At 35.4% G+C, this 19,856-nt stretch overlaps 1 protein-coding gene across 3 annotated transcripts in view; it reads left to right on the top strand.

Moving 5' to 3' along the window:
• The window catches only part of ADGRV1 (adhesion G protein-coupled receptor V1), a 511,472-nt gene that overhangs the window by 335,362 nt on the left and 156,254 nt on the right, over nt 1–19,856 (top strand). For all 3 annotated transcript variants that reach the window (XM_044780002.2, XM_070517787.1, XM_070517788.1), the window contains 2 exons: nt 4,768–4,884; nt 15,857–16,035. In XM_044780002.2, coding sequence (XP_044635937.2) covers nt 4,768–4,884; nt 15,857–16,035 — 296 coding nt within the window. The remainder of the gene's footprint in view (nt 1–4,767; nt 4,885–15,856; nt 16,036–19,856) is intronic.

Below are 19,856 nucleotides of genomic sequence, written 5' to 3'. Positions count from 1 at the left end.
TGATTTCAACAGAGGAAGATGAGAAACAGAAATTCTAACTAGAAGGAAAGGGAAGAACAAAGGCAAAGAGTTGAGAGATGATGGAACTTGTTTTAGAGAAGAGCAATCAATGCAATTAGGGCGGAACGATTGGAGTATGAAGGGTCTTGTGGAAGATAAGCTTAGGAAGAGAAGGTGGGGCAAACGGGACTTGGAGGCCAGACCAAGGCAATTCTGTTTCCTCTCCGAATATTTCTTTGACTCCCATAAGCAGAACTAATCAATCTTGACTCTGCATTCCCCTGATGTTTTACTCCACACCCCATTATAACACGGGCCACATTTATTGCATCATGTGTGTGTCTGGCTTTACCCTTAGTTACCCTCTATTAGAAAGGACAGCATTTGGCTCATTATAAATGCTCATATTAATGCTCAATAAGTGCTCAGTAAAAAACAGGCAAGTCTTGGGCCAGCTCCCATGGCCTAGTGGTGAAGTTCAGCATGCCCCGCTTCAGCAGCCAGGATTTGATTCTTGGGTGTGGAGCTGCACCACTCTGTTAGCGGCCATGCTATCCTGATGGCCCACATGATAAAAGATAGAGGAAGATTGGCGCAGATGTTAGCTCAGGGCAGATCTTCCTCAGCAGGAAAAAAAACAAATAGGAAAGTCTAGGGGTCTGTTGTGATCAAAGTAGGCAGGGGGAATTTGAATTGGTCCTATAAAAATTGAGTAGGTTTTAGATAAGGTGGAGAGGAGTGAGAGCATCACTAGTAAAGTATGTATGTGAAGATGAGAGGAGTATATATGAAGAAGTACTGAGAATTGAAGTTTACAGGGAAATCAGTTTTTATTATTAGTTATTTAGCCCAAGCAAACAGAGACACTTGCTGTATATTTGAAGTAAAACAAAACACAATAGGTATTTCCTCCCTTGGCTGGTACAGTAGAGCTCTAACCAACCAGAAGAAGCAAAGAATTTTATAAATTATTAACAGAATATATCAGATACTCTCTTTTGGAAAATATATTTGTTTTTCTTCTCTCTTTAGTTAAGACGTATATATGTTATATCAATATAGAATTAAGAATGGTATTATATTTGCTATCAGCACTGTGTTCTGTTGCCATTGTGAACCTGTGGTGAGCCGTGGGTTATAAAGGATTGAGAAACAGTGAACTAGAATTTCAGCGCTTTGAGACAGGACTTGTGCTTGACTTCATTTTGTAGGCAGCAGCGTGGTGTTCTAGAAAGAACACTGGCCTTACAAAACAGAACACCGGGATTTGAAACCCACTTTAATTTTAAAACTTGTTCAATGATTCTTAAGTTAATCCCCCTACCAGATCCTCTTTCACCATTTATTAAATAGAATAAAAACAATAATGATGTCACATCGTTAATATGTGGGTTACACACACAAAAAAAACAACAAAGGAAAACAGGTAGCACCTTGCTGGTAGACAGTAGTATTCTCCCGTCATATTTTCCATCTTTCACAGATAGCATAATGCTTTGTGGATAGTAGGTACTCAAACTCTTACTGAATGAATCAATACATGAAGGACTGAGAACTTTTGAAAAATTCCCTTTTTTCTTCTGTGGTGTTCAATTTAATGCTTCCAGAGAACTGACTGTGAAAATGACCTTTTCCTGATCATCTGTATGTATTTGACTGAAAGAACAATGATACAACTTCATCTCTTCTTAGGTTATGTGCCTTAAAGATGTATGAGCTAAATATGCTAGGAGATTTTATTTTATTTTACTTTAATCATTTAATTTCTACTTTAATTCAATTTAATTTAATTTTAGATAGGCCTGATTACATATAATAGCAGGTTCTTGGCTCATCTCTGTTGTAGCGTTATGACAGCTCAGTCTTCTCTTGCTGACTAATCTTCTCCCATACAGACAGAAGTGTTGCTCATAATTCAGGGAACATTCTGGAAGAATGTTCGTAGTTCACAAAAGTAGATGTGTAACTGGTCTTCTTATGATTTAGAAAATGAGATTGAAACAATAAAATATTAAGAAATCATACCTTAAGAATGGAATTTTGGGTATTAAAACTGTATTCTGAAAGTAAATACAGTTTTAAGTAATAACCTGTACTAATGTGTTTCAAAGAAAAAAATATTGAAAGAATAAAAATTATTTAAATTAGCATACCATTTATAAATAGTTTCATGGAATGCTTAAAACTAAGCATATTCTGTTACAACTTGGATTACACTGTGGTTTTACATTGCAAACAGTTCAGGTTGATTAGAACAAAACTACCAAATAAACTTTAACAGAATTTGTATTATAAAATCTGAATTAGAGAAGTTCAAATGTATTGTAGATATGCTTATAAAGACTTTATGGAAATAGATTCCACTTGGTAAAAAGAAAGAATGTAAAATATTAAAATTATTTCCTTTTTTTTAGCTGAAACTCACAATTCTGTGCTTCCAAGGTCTTTTAAGGCATAGTTTCGGTGCTTGGTGTTCAATGCTAGTGTCAGTGAAGGTGTTCAATGAATATCTGTGGAATTTAGGAAGGTTAAATTTATGACCTGTAATCTGTTACAATTCAGAAAGTAGAAGCTAAAATCTAGGAAAATCTGAGCATGTTTTTAAAATAAGCTCTGAAATACAAAAGCTATCTGTGGTATGTTCCAGAAAGGCAAATTTGTTGACTTGATTTTTTCAGGGAACTCATTTCTACCAGATTGTTAGGAAATAATGAGACATAAATTTCTAGTATCTGCTTTTGTTAAAAAAAAATAGTGTGTGTTACAAATGCTCCAAATCTAGGGCTAAATAAGCAAAAAGTTGAGTCAGGAATGCTTCTCATTTCAAAAATAATCCTGGAATCTTAGTGTAGAAAGGAACTTTAGAGTTTATCTTTTCTAACGTCCTCCAACTACTGATGAGGGGGAATTAGTCCCAGAAAGGTAAACTGACTTGTTTAATGTCCATAGCTTTAAAAAAGTTGCGGGGGAACAGTTTTTTTTCTTTCTATACATGGTACAGGAAGTACTCAATAAATAATTCCCAAGAGGGAAGTCTCTTCAGCATCGCATGAGATACAGTGCATGTTATTGTAAATTTATTAATTAGCATTTTGGTTCTTCTGTAATTGACTAAGGATGCTGGTTAAGATGAGTCTCTCCCTGTGAAATGGAGATGTTGGGAGAATGCAAGGCCTCACCCTACATCCTGACGAATTCACCACAGTGATGCTACCCTAGGAACACCATTGGGCAGAAATTTTCAAGGAGCTTTAATGGACACACCTTTGGGACAAAAGGATTGGGGAGGAACATATTTCATTTGAAAATAAAAGTAATACTTCATCTTGCTGCTTTGATCTAGTTTTGAGCACATTATTCATTAAAAAAAAAAACTTCAGACAGCATTAAAGGTATTTGTGTTTCCTTTTTAGAAGTTGGGTTTTGAGGCATGTCAGCTAATTTTCTCTTTGCAACATCCCTCTGTCTTTTGGGAATCAATTATTCTTTCTTTTTACAATCATTTATTGAACACTTCTATATTCCAGGCACAGTGGTAGCTTATGAAAATATAAAGTCAAAAAGCCTTGGCCTCTATCCTAAAGAGGGAGAGAGTTTATTCCTTGAGAGGTTACAGTACATTTTTTTTTCCCCCAGTGAGGAAGATTGTTGCTAAGCTAACATCTGGGGCAGTCTTCCTCTATTTTGTATGTGGGGTGCCACCACAGCATGGCTTGATGAGTGATGTGCAGGTCCATCCCTGGGATCTGAACCCACAAGCCCCAGGCCTCCTAGCAAAGTGCTCGAACTTAACTACTGTGCCACTGGGCCAGCCCCTATGGTACACTCATTGCTCCTATCTCTTGCCATTTATGTTTCCCATCACAAAATTTGTTACGGTAATCATATATTGGAGAAAATACAAAATGGCAGTGTTTCACTTCATTCATTTATCCGTTTATTCAACAAGCATTTATTGAGTACCTACTGTGTACCAGTGTACCACATGGAATACATCAGTGAGTAAAAATTCAGTGATACTGCCTTCTCAGAGGTTACATTCTAGTGGGTGAGACTAACAATAACCAAGAACATAATAAATAAGGAAATTACAGAGCATGTTAGAAGGTGATAAGTGCTATTTGAAAAGAAAGAAACGTAGAAATCAGAGGATTGTGTGGTGGGAAGAAGAGGAGAAAAGAGAGTGTGATTTTAAATAGTGTGGTCCAGAGAGGCCTCATCGTGCAGGTGACTTTCGACAAAGGCTTGAGGGCATTTGAAATAAAACTCCAAGGACTGAAGTAATCATAGGATTTGAAATTTTAAATTTATTTTAAGTTTATTTTGTTGCATATGTTACTTCCTGGCAAGAGGATGTAGATGAGGATAAAGTCAGAGCTTTTGTTTCTCCTTGTTTTCTCTCCCATTAGCTTTGACTTAAGGAATGGTATTTCCACTCTATTTTCTCTTTTCTACTGAACTAAAATAAATGTATTTCATAGGATTTTTATCCATCAATAATAAGAGCAAGGTTTACTTTGAGAATTTCCTCTTGACAGCCCAAAGTAACATGTAGCATAATTTCATATAATTCATTGTTTTTTAGAAATATAAAAATCCATGTATTGCCATTTTTAGAATGACTTGATCATCTCAGTTTGGGCAACAAATCAACTTATTTTCCCTTTGAGTTATTGAATCAAATTCAGATAAGAAAACAGTTTATTTTGTTAATATTCTTGCTCCATTTTAGCATGATTTAAAAATAAAAGTATTTGTTTCTTACAGATTGTGTTTCTGGTGTCTGCATATGCAAGTCCCCAGCTCACGGATGAGAGCTGTTCAGCCATGGCTGCTGTCACACATTACGTGTATCTTTGCCAGTTTAGCTGGATGCTCATTCAGGTTGGTACTCCATTTCCTCCCTCCAACTCCCCTTCAACTTTCCAAGGAATCTGGGTAGAGTGGTCTTCATATCTGATATTCTTTATACTGAAATGGAAGTAATTCCATATATCCATCTCTGCCTTCCCAGGAAATCAATGCAAGAAAAACAGTATAAGCTGTACAACATTAGAAAGCATAGTGAATTTGAGAAAATGGGAAGAAATCTAGTATAGTAGGGCTGGAAATAAAAGAGTTGCAGGAGATGAGGCTTGTGATGTGGACCCTGTAAGACACATTGAGAAATTTAAACTTTTTTCTAGGGGAAGTCATAGAATTATTTTAAGCAAGGGAGTGACATGATAAGATTTGGATTTTAGAAAGATCCCCCTATTTGTAGTGAATTGGGAGCAGAAAAGAGTTGGCATGGGGGTCAAGTAAGTAGCATTAGCGGGATCCAGGAGAGAGAAGGTGTGGTGTGAACCAGGAAGGTGGCAGCAGAAGCAATGGGAAGTGGATGGCTTTTGAGACTTTTTTTTTTTAAGTAGAACTACAGGATCTAGAGATTGGTTATGACGAATCCAGAAGGTGGGACCAAGGATGTTTCTGAATTTTCTGGCATGGGTGGATGGGCGGATGGTGGTGCCTTGAACTGAAATAATGATCACTGGAGACTGGGGGAAGGATAATGAGGTTTTCTTAGGACATGATGAGTGTCAAGTTCCTATGAGACCTTCCATGGGGACTTTGAGAGAAGTGGGAAACACAGGGCTAAATCTCAGAACACAGGCCCATGGTACGGAAATATGTTAGGAAGTTGTCGACGTAGAGTTGGAAAATGGGGTCCCTGCTTCGGAAGAGATCACTTTGGGAAAGAGTACAGAGTGGGACTCCAAAAGTCCCCTGGCATAGCTCCTGAGAAACTAGTAAATGTTGGGGAGAGATTTGCACTCTCCTTGTCTGACTAAAATCCCAAATTCTCTCTCAATAGAGAGAATGCTGATTTTCTTGATAAAGAGGCTAATGTGAGAGAGTTGGATCCACTTCAGCAGTATTAATGTCACTAATTAAATGGCTGAACTAAAACGCTGCCTTTGATAATGCTTTCTACATAATGGTATTGTTAAATCTTTCATGTGGTAAAAATAGTTTCATATGTGTTTCTGAGCGTGCATATGAACTATTTTATGTAAAACAGGTGCATTCGGGCACTTTTATATTCGTTTTTCTTGTTGAATAAGAAGGATGTGGGATTTCCATTGTATAGCAGTATCAAAGTGAGGTGGTATTATTATGACAGACCACCATTTAGACTCAAGGAAGGGATATTTTCCTAAGTATGATATTGTAGTCGTGGGGGCTGGAGGAGGAGTGAACTGAACTATTTAGTTAATAGAACTAGTTGGAACAGTCAGAGCCCTGCATGTAGGTTTGAATTCTGGCTCTGCAGCTATCTTTGTAACCTTAATCAAGTCATTGAGTCTCTCCAAGGCTTATTTCTAAATCTGCATATGGGGGTCATAATTCTTATCTCATAGAATTATTGTTTTATAGCTCTTTGAGCAGCTCTACTTATGGAAAGTTAATGGTGTTCTCCAAATCCACCTCCCAACAATTAAAAAATAAAAATAAATCAAAACTGTATAACATAAAAAAAGTCTGCTGCAGTTATTTCAATTAAAATAGTATTTGCTGGATTCTCTGATTGCAAAATTCTTTAGCTGAACTTTTTATGTGCGCCCTGTATACGTTGCTGTTTATCTGCCTGAACTGAGGTCCCCAGTGGTGTCTGAAGGTTTTTGTGCATGCCCCTGACCTATTCAGTTTTTGATGGATGACTTGGGTGAAAACACAGGAAACTGTCTTATCAGGTGTGCAGATGATACAGAGCTGAAAAGATAGCTGAAACAGCAAGCTGCCCGAGTTAAGAGTACAGGTGGATCCAATATAGAGAAACTGTACTGTGACAGATTGAAAACTAGAGTAAAAGAAACATAATGTGATGGGAGTTAATGTAAACAACTTGAAATTTTAATTTAACACAAACTCAGTGGCAATCAAATGTGTGACCAGATTGCTTAAAACATAGCTACTACAGTAACTGCAAAAACAACCCCAGACGTAGGTTACATTCATAACAATATGGAGGCAGCTGAGGGAGCCATGGTTACATTGTAAACTACAGTGTTCAGACAACCTGGGGACACTGTAACCACTTTCATGAATCTTGTTTCGGCAGGAACATTAACCAGCCAATGAGAAGTCAGGAAACAGTCCTATAAGAAACTTTGAGGCAGCTGGAGATTATTCACCTGGAAAGAACTTAGGGAGATGTGATGGCCATCTACGAATACTAGAAGCTCTGCCTCAGGAAGGAAAGAGTGGACTATATAGTTCCATTTGGAAGAACCAGAACAAATGGGTCAAAAATTAGAGGAGCCAATTTTGATTTACATCAAGAACTTTTATAACCAATAAAACTGTAAAAATTAAAGAGGCTATTTCTAAAAGTAGAGAGCATCCAGTCACTGAAATATATTCAAACGAGGAAATGACCAACTTTCAAACATGTTTTTGATGGATTTCCTGCTTTAAGGGAAGGAGTTAGACAGGATGGCATATAAGATTTCACCCAGCTTAAGAGGCTGGTATATTCTATGTCTCCTCTTCAAGTCTTAAGCAAATATGATTGTGGCTGACGCACACTTAGTAAATGAATTAGATTTCTGTATGGCTAATGGTTGGGAAAACTATTTAAAGGACCAGCGAAGTTTAATGTATTTCAGATGGTACACCACACATTTTTCATTGGTTTGTGGTGTGACCACAAGGGAAAAATTCAATAACTTCTGATTCTAGGTAGGGTACTTCTAATGAGTTACTTTGTGGTCAGAGGTTGTCGCTTTACCAACCTGTGTTTTCCCATTTATAAAATACCGTTGCTAAAATCCTTTTTGTTTTTTAACTAGAATCCATCTCTGTAAATGATTAGACAACTGCTAATCCAATCCTGGTAGTTAAATAGGGTTGAAAAAATTGAAAGAATATTAACATTTTAATAACCCTACTTCATATTTTTTAGCAGTATAGAAGAGAATTTGATATATGTATGTGTATGCATAGCTTATAATGACAAAAAGTTAATCATTAACTTTTAATCATTGGGCTAAGCACATCAGAATTATTGTTTATTGTGATCTGCATCATATCTTCAATCTTAGAATAGATGCATTAAATGACTTTATCTTGAAAAGTCATCTTACTTTTATATCATATACTTTGGGCACATAGAAAAATTGGATTATATTTTAGAGTAGCTAAAGAAAAATTTTATTGGTAAACAAGTTATGGTCACGTGACTTCTCTGAGCCTAGATTTTCTTATCTGAATAATCAGATTTGTAGTAACAGTACCTCTCTTTGAGGATTGTGGAAAGAGAAAATGAATTACTACATGGAAAGAGCTTGGAATGGTGCCTGGCACAGACTGCACACTCCATACATATTTTCCCATATTATTGGCCAAGCAGATATGAATGGTGAATATTTCATAGATTTTGAAACATGTTGAATACTTTGCTTTTCCAATATAGTTGACACCTTTTTTTACAAAAGAGAATTCGCTTGCTATAGTGGAAAGAGAGGGCTGACTTAGAGTGAGGCAGACACTGATGAGTTGTGAAGCCTTAGCAAGCTGGACAACCCTGAACCCCTTTCCTAAGGTACGTGCTTGGCTCATAGCCAGCTCCGTAAGTGGTGGCTTTGACTGTATTTCTTCAGGCTTTCCCTTTCTTTGACAGGAAAGTCATAATGTGCATCATGGGAATATGGTAAAAAGTTATTTTGCTTATTTTCTTTTTAAAGCAGACAACTCACAAATTCCCTTTTTGGCCATGGAAATTGAGTTCTTTCTGTTTGCCCTTCACATAAGGTCACTCTGAAATGGTTTCCCACTTCCTTAAAACAGCAAGGTCACGTCTACTTCAAGAAGGATTGACAGTGAGAATTAAAACTCGTGTAATATTTTTACTTTTTTCCTAATTGTTAGTGTTCTCTTTCCACTTCCTTTTTCTGTTTTGATTTGCTTTTATTTTAGAAATAGCATAAACTAATGGTACAAAACATAATCAAACGCTACAGAGAAATATAAAATGAAAAGTACATCTATTTCTCCCCACCATCTGCTCTACCCTCAACCCTTCTCCCTAAGGTAAACACTGTTAATGGTTTCCTGTACATCCCTCCAGAAATATTCCAAAAATATACAAATATTTATAAATATATAAACAAGCACATATGTGTATATTCTTCTGTGTGTGTATATAGTGTATATTTATATATAGTGCATATATATTTTTGTGTATATACATATATAAATTTACCACATATTAATGTACTTTTTCTTCTAGTGTATAATATGGTTATTTCATAATTTATTTTTCTGGTCTTCTGTTAATGAAATGCTGGTTATTTCCAGTTATTTCCAGTTATTATAAACAATGTTTCCTTGAACATCCTTGCACTCTGAATATTTGTTTACTTATGAGATGTCCATAGAATTAATTCCTAGAACTTATGCCTTTACTATTAACATCTGTGTGAAATATGCTACCAGATGGATTTCCAGACCATGAGTTAATCTATGAAAGAAATAAATCACAAGTAAATTATTTGAGATAGTCGAATATTATATAGGTAAATAGAAATTTAATTTTGTCTGTCTATTCATTTGACCCAATTTTATGATCATTTCCTGTCACCAAGTTAAATCGTATAGCGATCTGCTTCAATTGTGAACAACATCCAAACCTTGCACTGTCTTTGCAGTCTGTTCATGTCACGTCTGGGGACATAGTTTACTCGAGAATATAATGTTTTACTTTGAAACTAAAGCTTACTTGAAGAACGTATTTTTTAAATGGTAGAATAAAGTTAGAAATCATTTTACAATTGCACTTGAGCATTCATATCTTGTACCTTAATTTCTCCATATAATCAGGCTGTGAAGAAAAAAATATATTTATTATTTATTCTTTGGCAGAAAGGCTACTTAGTGCCAGAGCATAACAACAGGAAGGGAAATGCTAAAATTAGCTGTGTTTTTCCTTCGTCATTGATTTAATTTGAGGGGACATCAAAGGTATTAAGGACAACAGACTGATAATTGCTAAGATAAATTGACATACCCAGGAAATACTGAATTCTCCAATCCTCAAAAAGCCTTGCAATTTATTTCATGCAAAAATTGTTAAGAAAGAGGGAGGGCAACTGGAGCAAGGATGTGTGGTAACATTTCTTAGACTCTCCTCTGACATGAATGACCAAGAACATATGGTAATGACAGAATTAATAGTGTCCATGATCTGTAACTAGGCCTGATGCTATAAATCACTTCAAAGTTTCTGGTGACACATTTAATAACCAAATAGTAAATGACAGGGTAAATACCAATCTTATCCCACTTACCATGAAAATTTATGAGGTTCAAGCAGCCTGTTTTTAACTTAAAAAAAAGAAAAACATTTCCTTTATATTTTAAGAATATACTAATATGCCTATTAGTATTATATTATATATATATATATTATATTAGTATATATCATACGAGTAGACTAATGAATCTCTGTTTATGAAGCACATGAAAGCATAATTATGAACTATTATAATCAAACAATTAACAAGATATGTCTTCTATTTTTCTATTTGGGTAGTCAGAAAATAGTAGTAGTCGTTGCTGAAAATGTTACCGTAAGAATAAAGACATGTCCGTACAGGAATGTAAGTTAATATGCTTACAGACACACAGTCTTTTAGTTTAGTCCTACCTATAGTTGACCTAAATTATATCTGAATATTTTAGTTGGATCATTTGCATCTTAATCAGAATCAGTTTCAATTCTAACAGCCTCAATTACTAATTCTGAGAAATATACTTCTTCCAGCCTCAGTTTCCTTCTGCGTAAAAAACAAAAAAATCATAATAAAACTTAGGAGAGAAGTTGTCTTGATTAAATGAGATACAGCTTGATGTGGTGTCTACATCTATTACCCAATTTGTAAATATTGGTTCCGTTCTTCCTCTTTTATACCATTGCATTTAACATTTTAAAGTTTCCACTAGTTAACATTGACCCTCTTCATTAGGAATTCAATCAAATCAACTAACATTATTGAGCCTCCTAAAATTCTTTGTGGCAAGGTATAAAAATGAATAAACTCAGAAACTAAACCAAATTATTAAATTGTTGTTAAATTCAATAAAAATTGCTAACTCGTATACATCTTTGTTTATTTGATATTTATCAATAGAGATTATATGCAAAGCATTTTACTAGGTACTATGAGGTATACAAAAATTAATCTTCCGCAGCTCACAGTTGTGTTTCAGACGTTATATTCTGATAAACCTTTATAAGTTTTCGTTTAGTGTTAGCGAAAAAATGCAGAGGGAGAAAAAAAGAGTTACCTCCATGCTTGCACCAAGAAAATGCATCTCCGCTGGCATATGAAGTGAGTGGGAGTAAATGAGGACAAAAATATAAGCTCTCATGCAAATAATAACATTGTCAATATTTATCTGAATTCCTATGGAAATAATTCTTAAACTTAGTCAGTCTTCACAAGACTCTTTGCGCTTATGTTCACTCCCAGTTCTATAACCAACCCAGGGTATGAAGAGGCTATGTTTTCTCTCACTGTCTTAGCGTCCTCATCTCTAAATAAGAGGTTGTGGTCAGATGGTCTATGAGGTCTGTATTGCTGCTAAAATCCCTAGTGTACATCCATGCCATTAGGGTTTTTATTTAAGGAATCGTAATTTCTACAGTGATTCAGTCACAGAGCGTGAGTCAGGAAACTCTTGATAACTTATAGGTTAACCTCTTCTTTTACCAGAGGAGGAAATTGAAACCTAGAGGAACCAAATGATACTGGCCAAAAACATACTACTTATCCTTGCAGAACTGTGTTTAAAACCCAAATCAAGTCACTAATCACCATGGCTTTTCAAATTTTTATAAATCTAAAAGAATCATGATTTCTATTATTCATTATTCACCTGAAAGTTTATCTTTTGAGCGTATGTGGGGACCTTTGCAAATCTTCCTTTCTTGTATTTCTATAGCTTGTGTTTATGACAGGAAATTTTCAAAAATATCAAGTAGTTTTCTTTAAATTTGTTAAAATGGGCTTTTAATTAGGTTCTCTCAAGTTATGGTCACCCAGGTAGTCTTGAAACACCGGTAATTGTGAGAGGTGTTTGAATTTAAATACATTGTCCTTCAATGATAAGCATTGACAAAAATAAGAAGGTGGCAGTTCAAATATATTCAGTGTTTACAGTTGACGTTAAAGATGTGACTCTGGTGACTTCACTAATTTTTAAACACACTGCAAAACGTTCTATTGAGTTGTCCCTTTCAAAGTGGCTAGTTTGATGGTTACTAATGCTGAAAACATTTTTTAATCCTTTTGGACTTGCCTTCAGAGCCTACATCACATTAATTCTAGAAAACTTTGAATTCTGTGCGTGTATAAACTAGTCAAGTCAGATTCATATAGCTGATTAAGTTTGGGGATAATAACATTTTGGCTAAAAATGTAACGTAACTACACAGTGATGATGATGCTGCATCTTACGGGATGGTCCGTAAGATAGTTCTAACAAAACTTTTAAAGCTTAGAGATAGAAATGTAAATAGAGACCTAGATATTGAAATTTTCAGTTCACATTTACTCTTTAGCAGGAAAAATGTAAGATGGGCAGTGAATGGTAAGCCATGCTCAGTCTGTGAGAAGCATGTTTGGGTGAGAGTGACACCCTTGTATTGAGTTCTCATAATTCTGCTAATTCCAGCATTGGATAGTCACACAGATTACATATGGTCTCTATGTGTCAACATAAAATTATTATACGAACATAATGGTCTCTTAATACTCTTATCTTAGAGTGCAAAGGAGGAACAGTGATTACAGGAAAAGGAATATAGTCATTGCTCCACTATCTTCTTTGTTTGGAGAATGGCAGTAACTGGAGGTTTTAAGCCAACTGCTTTAGAATAACAATATATGTCTCAATCAAGGTTTTTTTTTTTTTTTTGGAACAACAAAGAACTAAGTGGAGCTAATATAAGCAAACATTCAAATCAAAAAAGGAATAATAACCATATAGGATAACTCATTGAACCCAAGAACTGTAAGTCCAGTTGGACCCCACAAGGGACGGTAATCATGAATGGAAGGCTTTCTCTGTCCATTCCTCTCTACAAACACACTTTCTCTCTTCACTGTACTTTTGGCTAGACCCACCACTAAAGTTCATAGGTCCTCTTTTTCCCATTGCCCAGCTTAGACTATCACCAAATTTCAGGGAATTCAATGATAGATGAGTGGCCCAGTCTGGATCAGGCTTCTCCCTTGGATCGAATCAGCTGTGGACAGAGGTGCAGGGTCTTGAGCCCACTCTACATGTGTTGGGGTTGGGGGAGGAGTAGGGAGACAGGGTTCAGAGAAGGAGAGCTCATGGCCTAGGCATATCCCAAAATGTACCTGCCATAACTATATTAAAATATTTTAAAATTCAAGTAAAACTTTTAGTGAATTAGTCAAAAGAAAGATTATGTTTGGGCCATATGGTATTTCTAGAATATTTAAATGTTGTTTCATTACATAGTATTCCCATTTTATAGAAAAAAAGACATATAATGAAAAATGCTGTCCTTAGGGTATACCTCAGTGGCTGGATTATTTTGAGATGGAAAGGGATTTCTTTTTAAATCGACAAAAAACTAATGACTTTTGGAGCCTGTTTTGCTTAGTTGAGTATTCAAGAATTCAGCCACACTGTGCCTTGATCTCTTTGGAGCAGAAGTATTGCATGATGAATCTCGCAATTACCCTGGTGTCAGTCTTATCTGAGTCTATGGCAAAGGTCAGACAGTTGCTGAAAGGTTCAGTGATCGTAAGTGATGGAACTAATGTCCATCTGCGTAAAAGCCGACATTTCAGAAATGTCCTGGTCTTTATCAGGATGAATCAACTTAGAAGTCATTTACCAATCCAATCCATACTCTCCTTCCTGATTCTTCCACCCACTACACCACTGAGTTACCACGTTGTATGGCTACATACATGTATCTATTTAAAATAAATAATTAGTACTTTTATTTTAGAGATAGGCTAATCATCCTTACTTTGTGTGAATTTTCATTCTCTACCAGGCAATATTGATTACCTCAGCATCAGACACTTGATACAGTCTACTTATTTGGGTACATGTCCCTATAGTAATTATAGAAAGAGGGGGGAAAAACTTTCTTGGGCCTAATAATTTTAAAAAATAAGTTAGAACAAGTTTACATAAGGAACAACTCAAAACATGCTTCATCTTTGCACATCTAAGCAGATGTACATAAAGATATAGAGTGCTGACAGGAAATAAAATTCAGAAACAGAAATCTCCAAGTAACCAAATATTTATATCCTTTCCTGGTTTAGCCCAATCAATACGAGGCCTTCAAGGTGAATTTGGTCCAGATAGAATCTTACTTGGAAGCCTCAGTAAATAGCATCTGAAAGCCTTCCAACAAACATTAGGCATGCTTATTTATCACGTAGAAAGAGTTTCCACTGTATTCTGATTACTTTTGGTCTTAAATTATTTATCTTTTGCCTTTCACACTGTCTGACATCCTAATAGAAGATTTTAAGGGAAGTGGTAACATTTTCCAGTGGTGACTATGTGCTCAGTACTTTATATGTAATATCTCATTTAATCTTTATGATAACCTCATTGTAAAGGTGAGGAAACTGAGGCTCTGGGGTTGTTGTTATTTGCCCAAGGTTATCCCACTGATGTATAGATAGATAGATAGATAGATAGATAGATTATCCCTCTGTATTCACACTCTTTCCACCATATGAAATTGAGAAGGGGGATTTCTCCAGTGAATAAGTATTATTGTGTGAAATACGTTTGACATGACATTCAATGTTGTTCCTGTACTAAATGATAATTAAGCATAAGTGCTCTCACAGAAAGAGATTGCTAGAAGGCGGAATATGTAAGTTCTACATTTAGCTTAGATACAAGGTAGGTGTGGGATTTGGGGCCAATAATAACATCTCCAGGCCTCAGTTTTCTTATTCTGTCTATCTACTGTGTCCCCTCCTTCCCCTTACTCTCTCTATATTTGTCGCTTTTATATTTTTATCTTAATGAGGTAAGAAGTAACAGATACAAAATATTATATAATTATAAATATTTTCTGTAATGATTTCTTTCCCACTTGTTTGGAAACTAAGATTCAAGAAAGCACACACTTCCCCCATCTCTTTCTGCTATATCCCCAGTGCCTAGACTGGTCCCTGATATTTGGTAAGCACTCAATAAATTCCTGTCAAGTGAATGAATGAAAAGGAGAGAGTGTAAACTGAGAAAGAAAAACAGCTACGAAACCGACACCATCCCAGTACTTTTTTCTCTGTGCAGTCTGTATCTTCCAGTAGACTGGGACTGGGGCTGTGTTCACAATTATATCCCCCCTCCCATAAACAGTGTCTGGCCCTGCCATATGATAAGCTCTCAATAAATAAAAATTATCAAAAAGTCTGGAACATAGGGCTGTTTACTTCATTATCATCGTGAAGTTATTCTCATGGAAAGTAGATTTGAATATCAGTGTATGTTTCTTCAAAGCCACATTTATAGGACAATCACAGATGCTCATGACTTTAGAGTAAATCAAAGCAAATTAAGGAAAATAAAAGTACAGTAAATTATTTCCCAACGTTTCCAGACTTTTGAAGTATCCTGAATTTCTTGAGTGTATGAAAGAATGAATGTGTGAACTAGTGAAAAAAATCAAATCAAAACTACAGTTATTAAGTAGATCTGAGCCCTTGGTTCGTCAGTAACTTTATGCGTAAGCCAGGTGAGTTTGTGTCCTGTGCCGTTAGACCAGAGCCTGTTCATTTTATCTTGTTTCCTTCCTTAGTCTGTGAATTTCTGGTACGTACTGGTGATGAACGACGAACACACAGAGAGGCGATATCTGCTGTTTTTCCTTCTGAGTTGGGGACTTCCGGCTTTTGTGGTGATTCTCCTCATAGCGATTTTGAAAGGAATCTATCGTCAGAGCATGCCACAGATCTATGGACTCATCCACGGTGACATGTAAGTACATCCAGGCAGAGCACTTTGCCTTCTCAGCCTTCATGTGCCCAGGCAGCTTGATGAACAGATGGTGGAAGCAGGTGCCTGGGGAATGACTGAACGACTACCAGGAAGACGTTTGCTTTCCTGCCACCCTGTCTGAAGCTCTATTTCCTCCAATTATCCCTTTAAATAAGAAACTAGTGCCTCTCCACTTCCTTTGATAGATGCAGTTTTCTCAGGTGGGTTGATGTAGCAAACAGTTCACAGTAATTTGTACCTTAGCATAATTAGTTTATCACATTGAGACAAACAAAAATACCTAGCGAAATCAGGGAACCATGAAAATTTTGATAAAGAATGGAATGAGTGAAAAATTTGAAGTGTGGCACATTATCTAAAGGGTTTGATTTTTTAGGGGGAGGGGGAGATGGCAGGCATCATCATCTATAAGATCCCTAAATATCAAAAGACTGTATCAGAGTGAATAGAGAGTGCACAAGGAGATGAAAAGAAGACAAGTCAACAGGGTCCTTCCTATATATATTCTTATAAAGTACGTTAGTAGTCTTGAAATCTAACAAATCTTCATACACACACACATATATACATGCCTTAATTCTGAATCAGGGATCTTACAGCTTTGAGGAGCACTCAGCCTGTTTTATTGACTCCACATGTGGGGAAAAAAACCTGTATAATAATAAAGCTTAATCAGCTCCCTTGCTGTAATGAGGATTAGAGGAAAAAGTAACATTTCTAAATAAGAAAGAATAGCCTATTCACCATCTTATGAGGACAGTATTACCTAATTATCTTATGTATTGTGCAGATAAAAATTAGTTAATGACATGAAAAATCTTTGAAAGTAAAAGTTCTATCTAAGCAGAAGTTATTTCAATATCATTATTGCCTCTGATCAATTATGATCGTCCATTATATACTTAATAAATACTTGTTATTGATGTATGCAGATATCTCTCACACATGGACAACCACAGACATGTATCCCACACCACATTCACCTAAAGGAGACTAGCTATGTAATACACACACACCAACTCGGATACCAAATATAGTAATTGCGTCTTTTTACTGAGATTCAATAAGGCTCCCTCGTACAGATTATAGTATTATGATGTATTTTGTCTATATAAAATTCTAAAAGCCTAATCTTCTGAAAGGAATGATCATGTCTTTTCAAAATCGTATTATCACATTTTACTACCCCTGGCATTAATTTAAGTCTTGAGTTGCCAGGATTCGTTTTAGAAAGTTCTGCAACATTCTTTGTCAAATACAGAGTAACCATGAGACAAGCCCTGGTGGCCAGCAGCCCATTCTTTTCATGAGCTCCCTGGCAAGACAGGACTTATTTGGCGGCAGTTTTAGCATTACATGTGTACCCACTCTTTCTTGAGAAACGGGACCTGATGGAAGCGATGTTAGTTAGAAGAAACTCTCTCCACATTTCTGAAAGGATTTTTAAGAAGAGAAATAAACTGTTGTGCAAGAATGTCCAAATCAACTGACTCTTCAAATATTTGCCTTCTGAGGCTTCTGCAAACAGTTCTTTATTACCAGTTCAATTATAGTAAGTGAAATGTAAAATATATTAACGTCTATGTGGTTTTAATATTATAGGATTATTAGACTCAAAGTGACTAATCTTAGCAAGGATCACTTTTCTCCTTTATTCACATAGGATATTCCTAAATCATGTCCAGGGAAATTTATTTTAATTTTTAAAAAATTCTTTATGTTTTAGTATCACTTTAATCTCAATATAAGAATATAAATTAATATATTGTTTATATAAAATGTTTATGTAAAGTATCATATACCTATATTATAATTTAAAACCACGCCTTTTCTCTAGAGGTAATGATAGGATTTGTGGTTGTGTGAAATAACAACTGATCTGTTATGCAGTGATTACTTCGTAATGATAAAAAGTTTCTTTTTGGTAAAGAATTTTCCCTAAATAGATCTCTAATGCATTGCTATATACAAGTTGTTACTTTTAAACTGTTTCTGTTAAATTTTGGAACGAAGATTGTGATCATTCCGTAAAAATAGGAAGTGATCTCTCTTTTCTTATTCGCTGAAATAGTTCACAAGTTTGGTGTTACTTCTTCCTTAATATTTTGGAAGACTTCACACATGAAGTCAGCTAGGCATCAGGTTTTCTTTGTAGGAAGACTTTTAATTATTGATTCGTTTTCTTCAAAACATGTAGAGCTATTAATATTTTCTATATCTAGTTCTTTCTGTGTCAATTTGCTGAATTGTCTTTTTTCTATGAATGTTTGCATTTCATCTAGCTATTCAAATTTTTTGATGTTTGTGAGATCTGTAGTGATGAATCTTTTCTGATTCTTGATATCGATAATTTGTATCTTCTCTCACTTTTTTTCTCTCTTGATCAGCCTTGCCTAGGGGTTTATCAATGTTATTGTTCTTTTCCAAATTCAGCTTTTGACTTCTTGATATTCTCTATTGTGTATTTGTTTTCATTTTTATCAATTTCTACACTCACCTTTTTAATTTTATTACTTTTACTGTCTGGATTTTGTCTCATTTCCTTTTTTTCCCCCTTTTTTTGCCTTATTGTGTGCCAGGCACTATACATTTATTTTGTTTACTTTTTAAAATTTTTCTGCAGCTGTATTGAGATATAGTGGACGTATATCATTGTGTAAGTTTAAGGTGTACAATGTGATGATTTGACACATGTATCTATTGCACAATGATTACCACAATAGAGTTTGTTAACACCTCCATCACCTCACGACTACCTTTTTTCTCTGTGTGTGTGATAACATCTAAGATTTACTCTCTTAGCAACTTTCAGGTTTATAATACAGTATTGTTAACTATAGTTATCTTGCCGTACATTGGATCCCAAGAACTTACTCATCTTTTACTGGAAGTTTGTGCCTTCAACCAATATCTCCCCATTTCCCCCACCTCCCCAGCCTCTGGCAACCACCATTCTAATCTATGTTTCTATGAGTCAGCTTTTCTAGATTCCTCATATAAGTGAAATCGTTCAGTATTTGCCTTTCTCTGTCTGACTTATTTCACTTAGCGTAATGTTCTCAAGGTCTAGTCTCATGGCTGAATAATATTTTATTATGTATATAATTTCGCATCTTCTTTATCCATTCGTCCTTAGAGAGACACGCTTAGGTTGTTTCCATGTCTTAGCTATTGTGAATAACTGAATAATGCTTCAGTGAACATGGGAGTGCAAATATCTCTTTGAGATCCTGATTTCATTTCCTTTGGATATATACACAGCGGTGGGATTGCTGTATCATTTGGTAGTTCTATCTTTAATTTCTTGAGGAACCTCCATTTTCTTTTTCATAGTGACTGTACCAGTTGGCATTTCCACCAACAGTCTATGATCTTTATTATTTTCTTCCTTCTAACTTTGAGCTTAGTTTTTCTAGCTTCTTGAGATATGAAGTTGGGTTGTTTATTTGCGATCTTTTCTTTTTTTCATAATCTAGGTGTTTATTGCTATAAACTTCATCTTAGAACTGCTTTTAGTGCATCCTGTAAGTTTTGACACATTGTGCTTTCATTTTTGTTTGTTTCAAGATTTTTTTTTGGTTTCCCTTTTGATTTCTTCTTTGACCCATTGGTTGTTCAGGAGTTTATTATTTAATTTCTACCTATTTGTGAATTTTCCAGTTTTCTTCCTTTTATTGATATCTAGTTTCATACCATTGTGGTTGGAAAAACTACTTGGTATGATTTCAGTCTTCTTAAATTTGTTAAGACTTGTTTTGTGACCTAATATATGATCTATCCTAGAGAAGGTTCTGTGTGTG

This window comes from Equus asinus, chromosome 9 (genome assembly GCF_041296235.1).
Source record: "Equus asinus isolate D_3611 breed Donkey chromosome 9, EquAss-T2T_v2, whole genome shotgun sequence".
Lineage (NCBI taxonomy): Eukaryota > Metazoa > Chordata > Mammalia > Perissodactyla > Equidae > Equus > Equus asinus.
The sequence above is the reverse complement of the archived record's forward strand: the minus strand, read 5'-3'. Positions and strand labels throughout refer to the sequence as shown.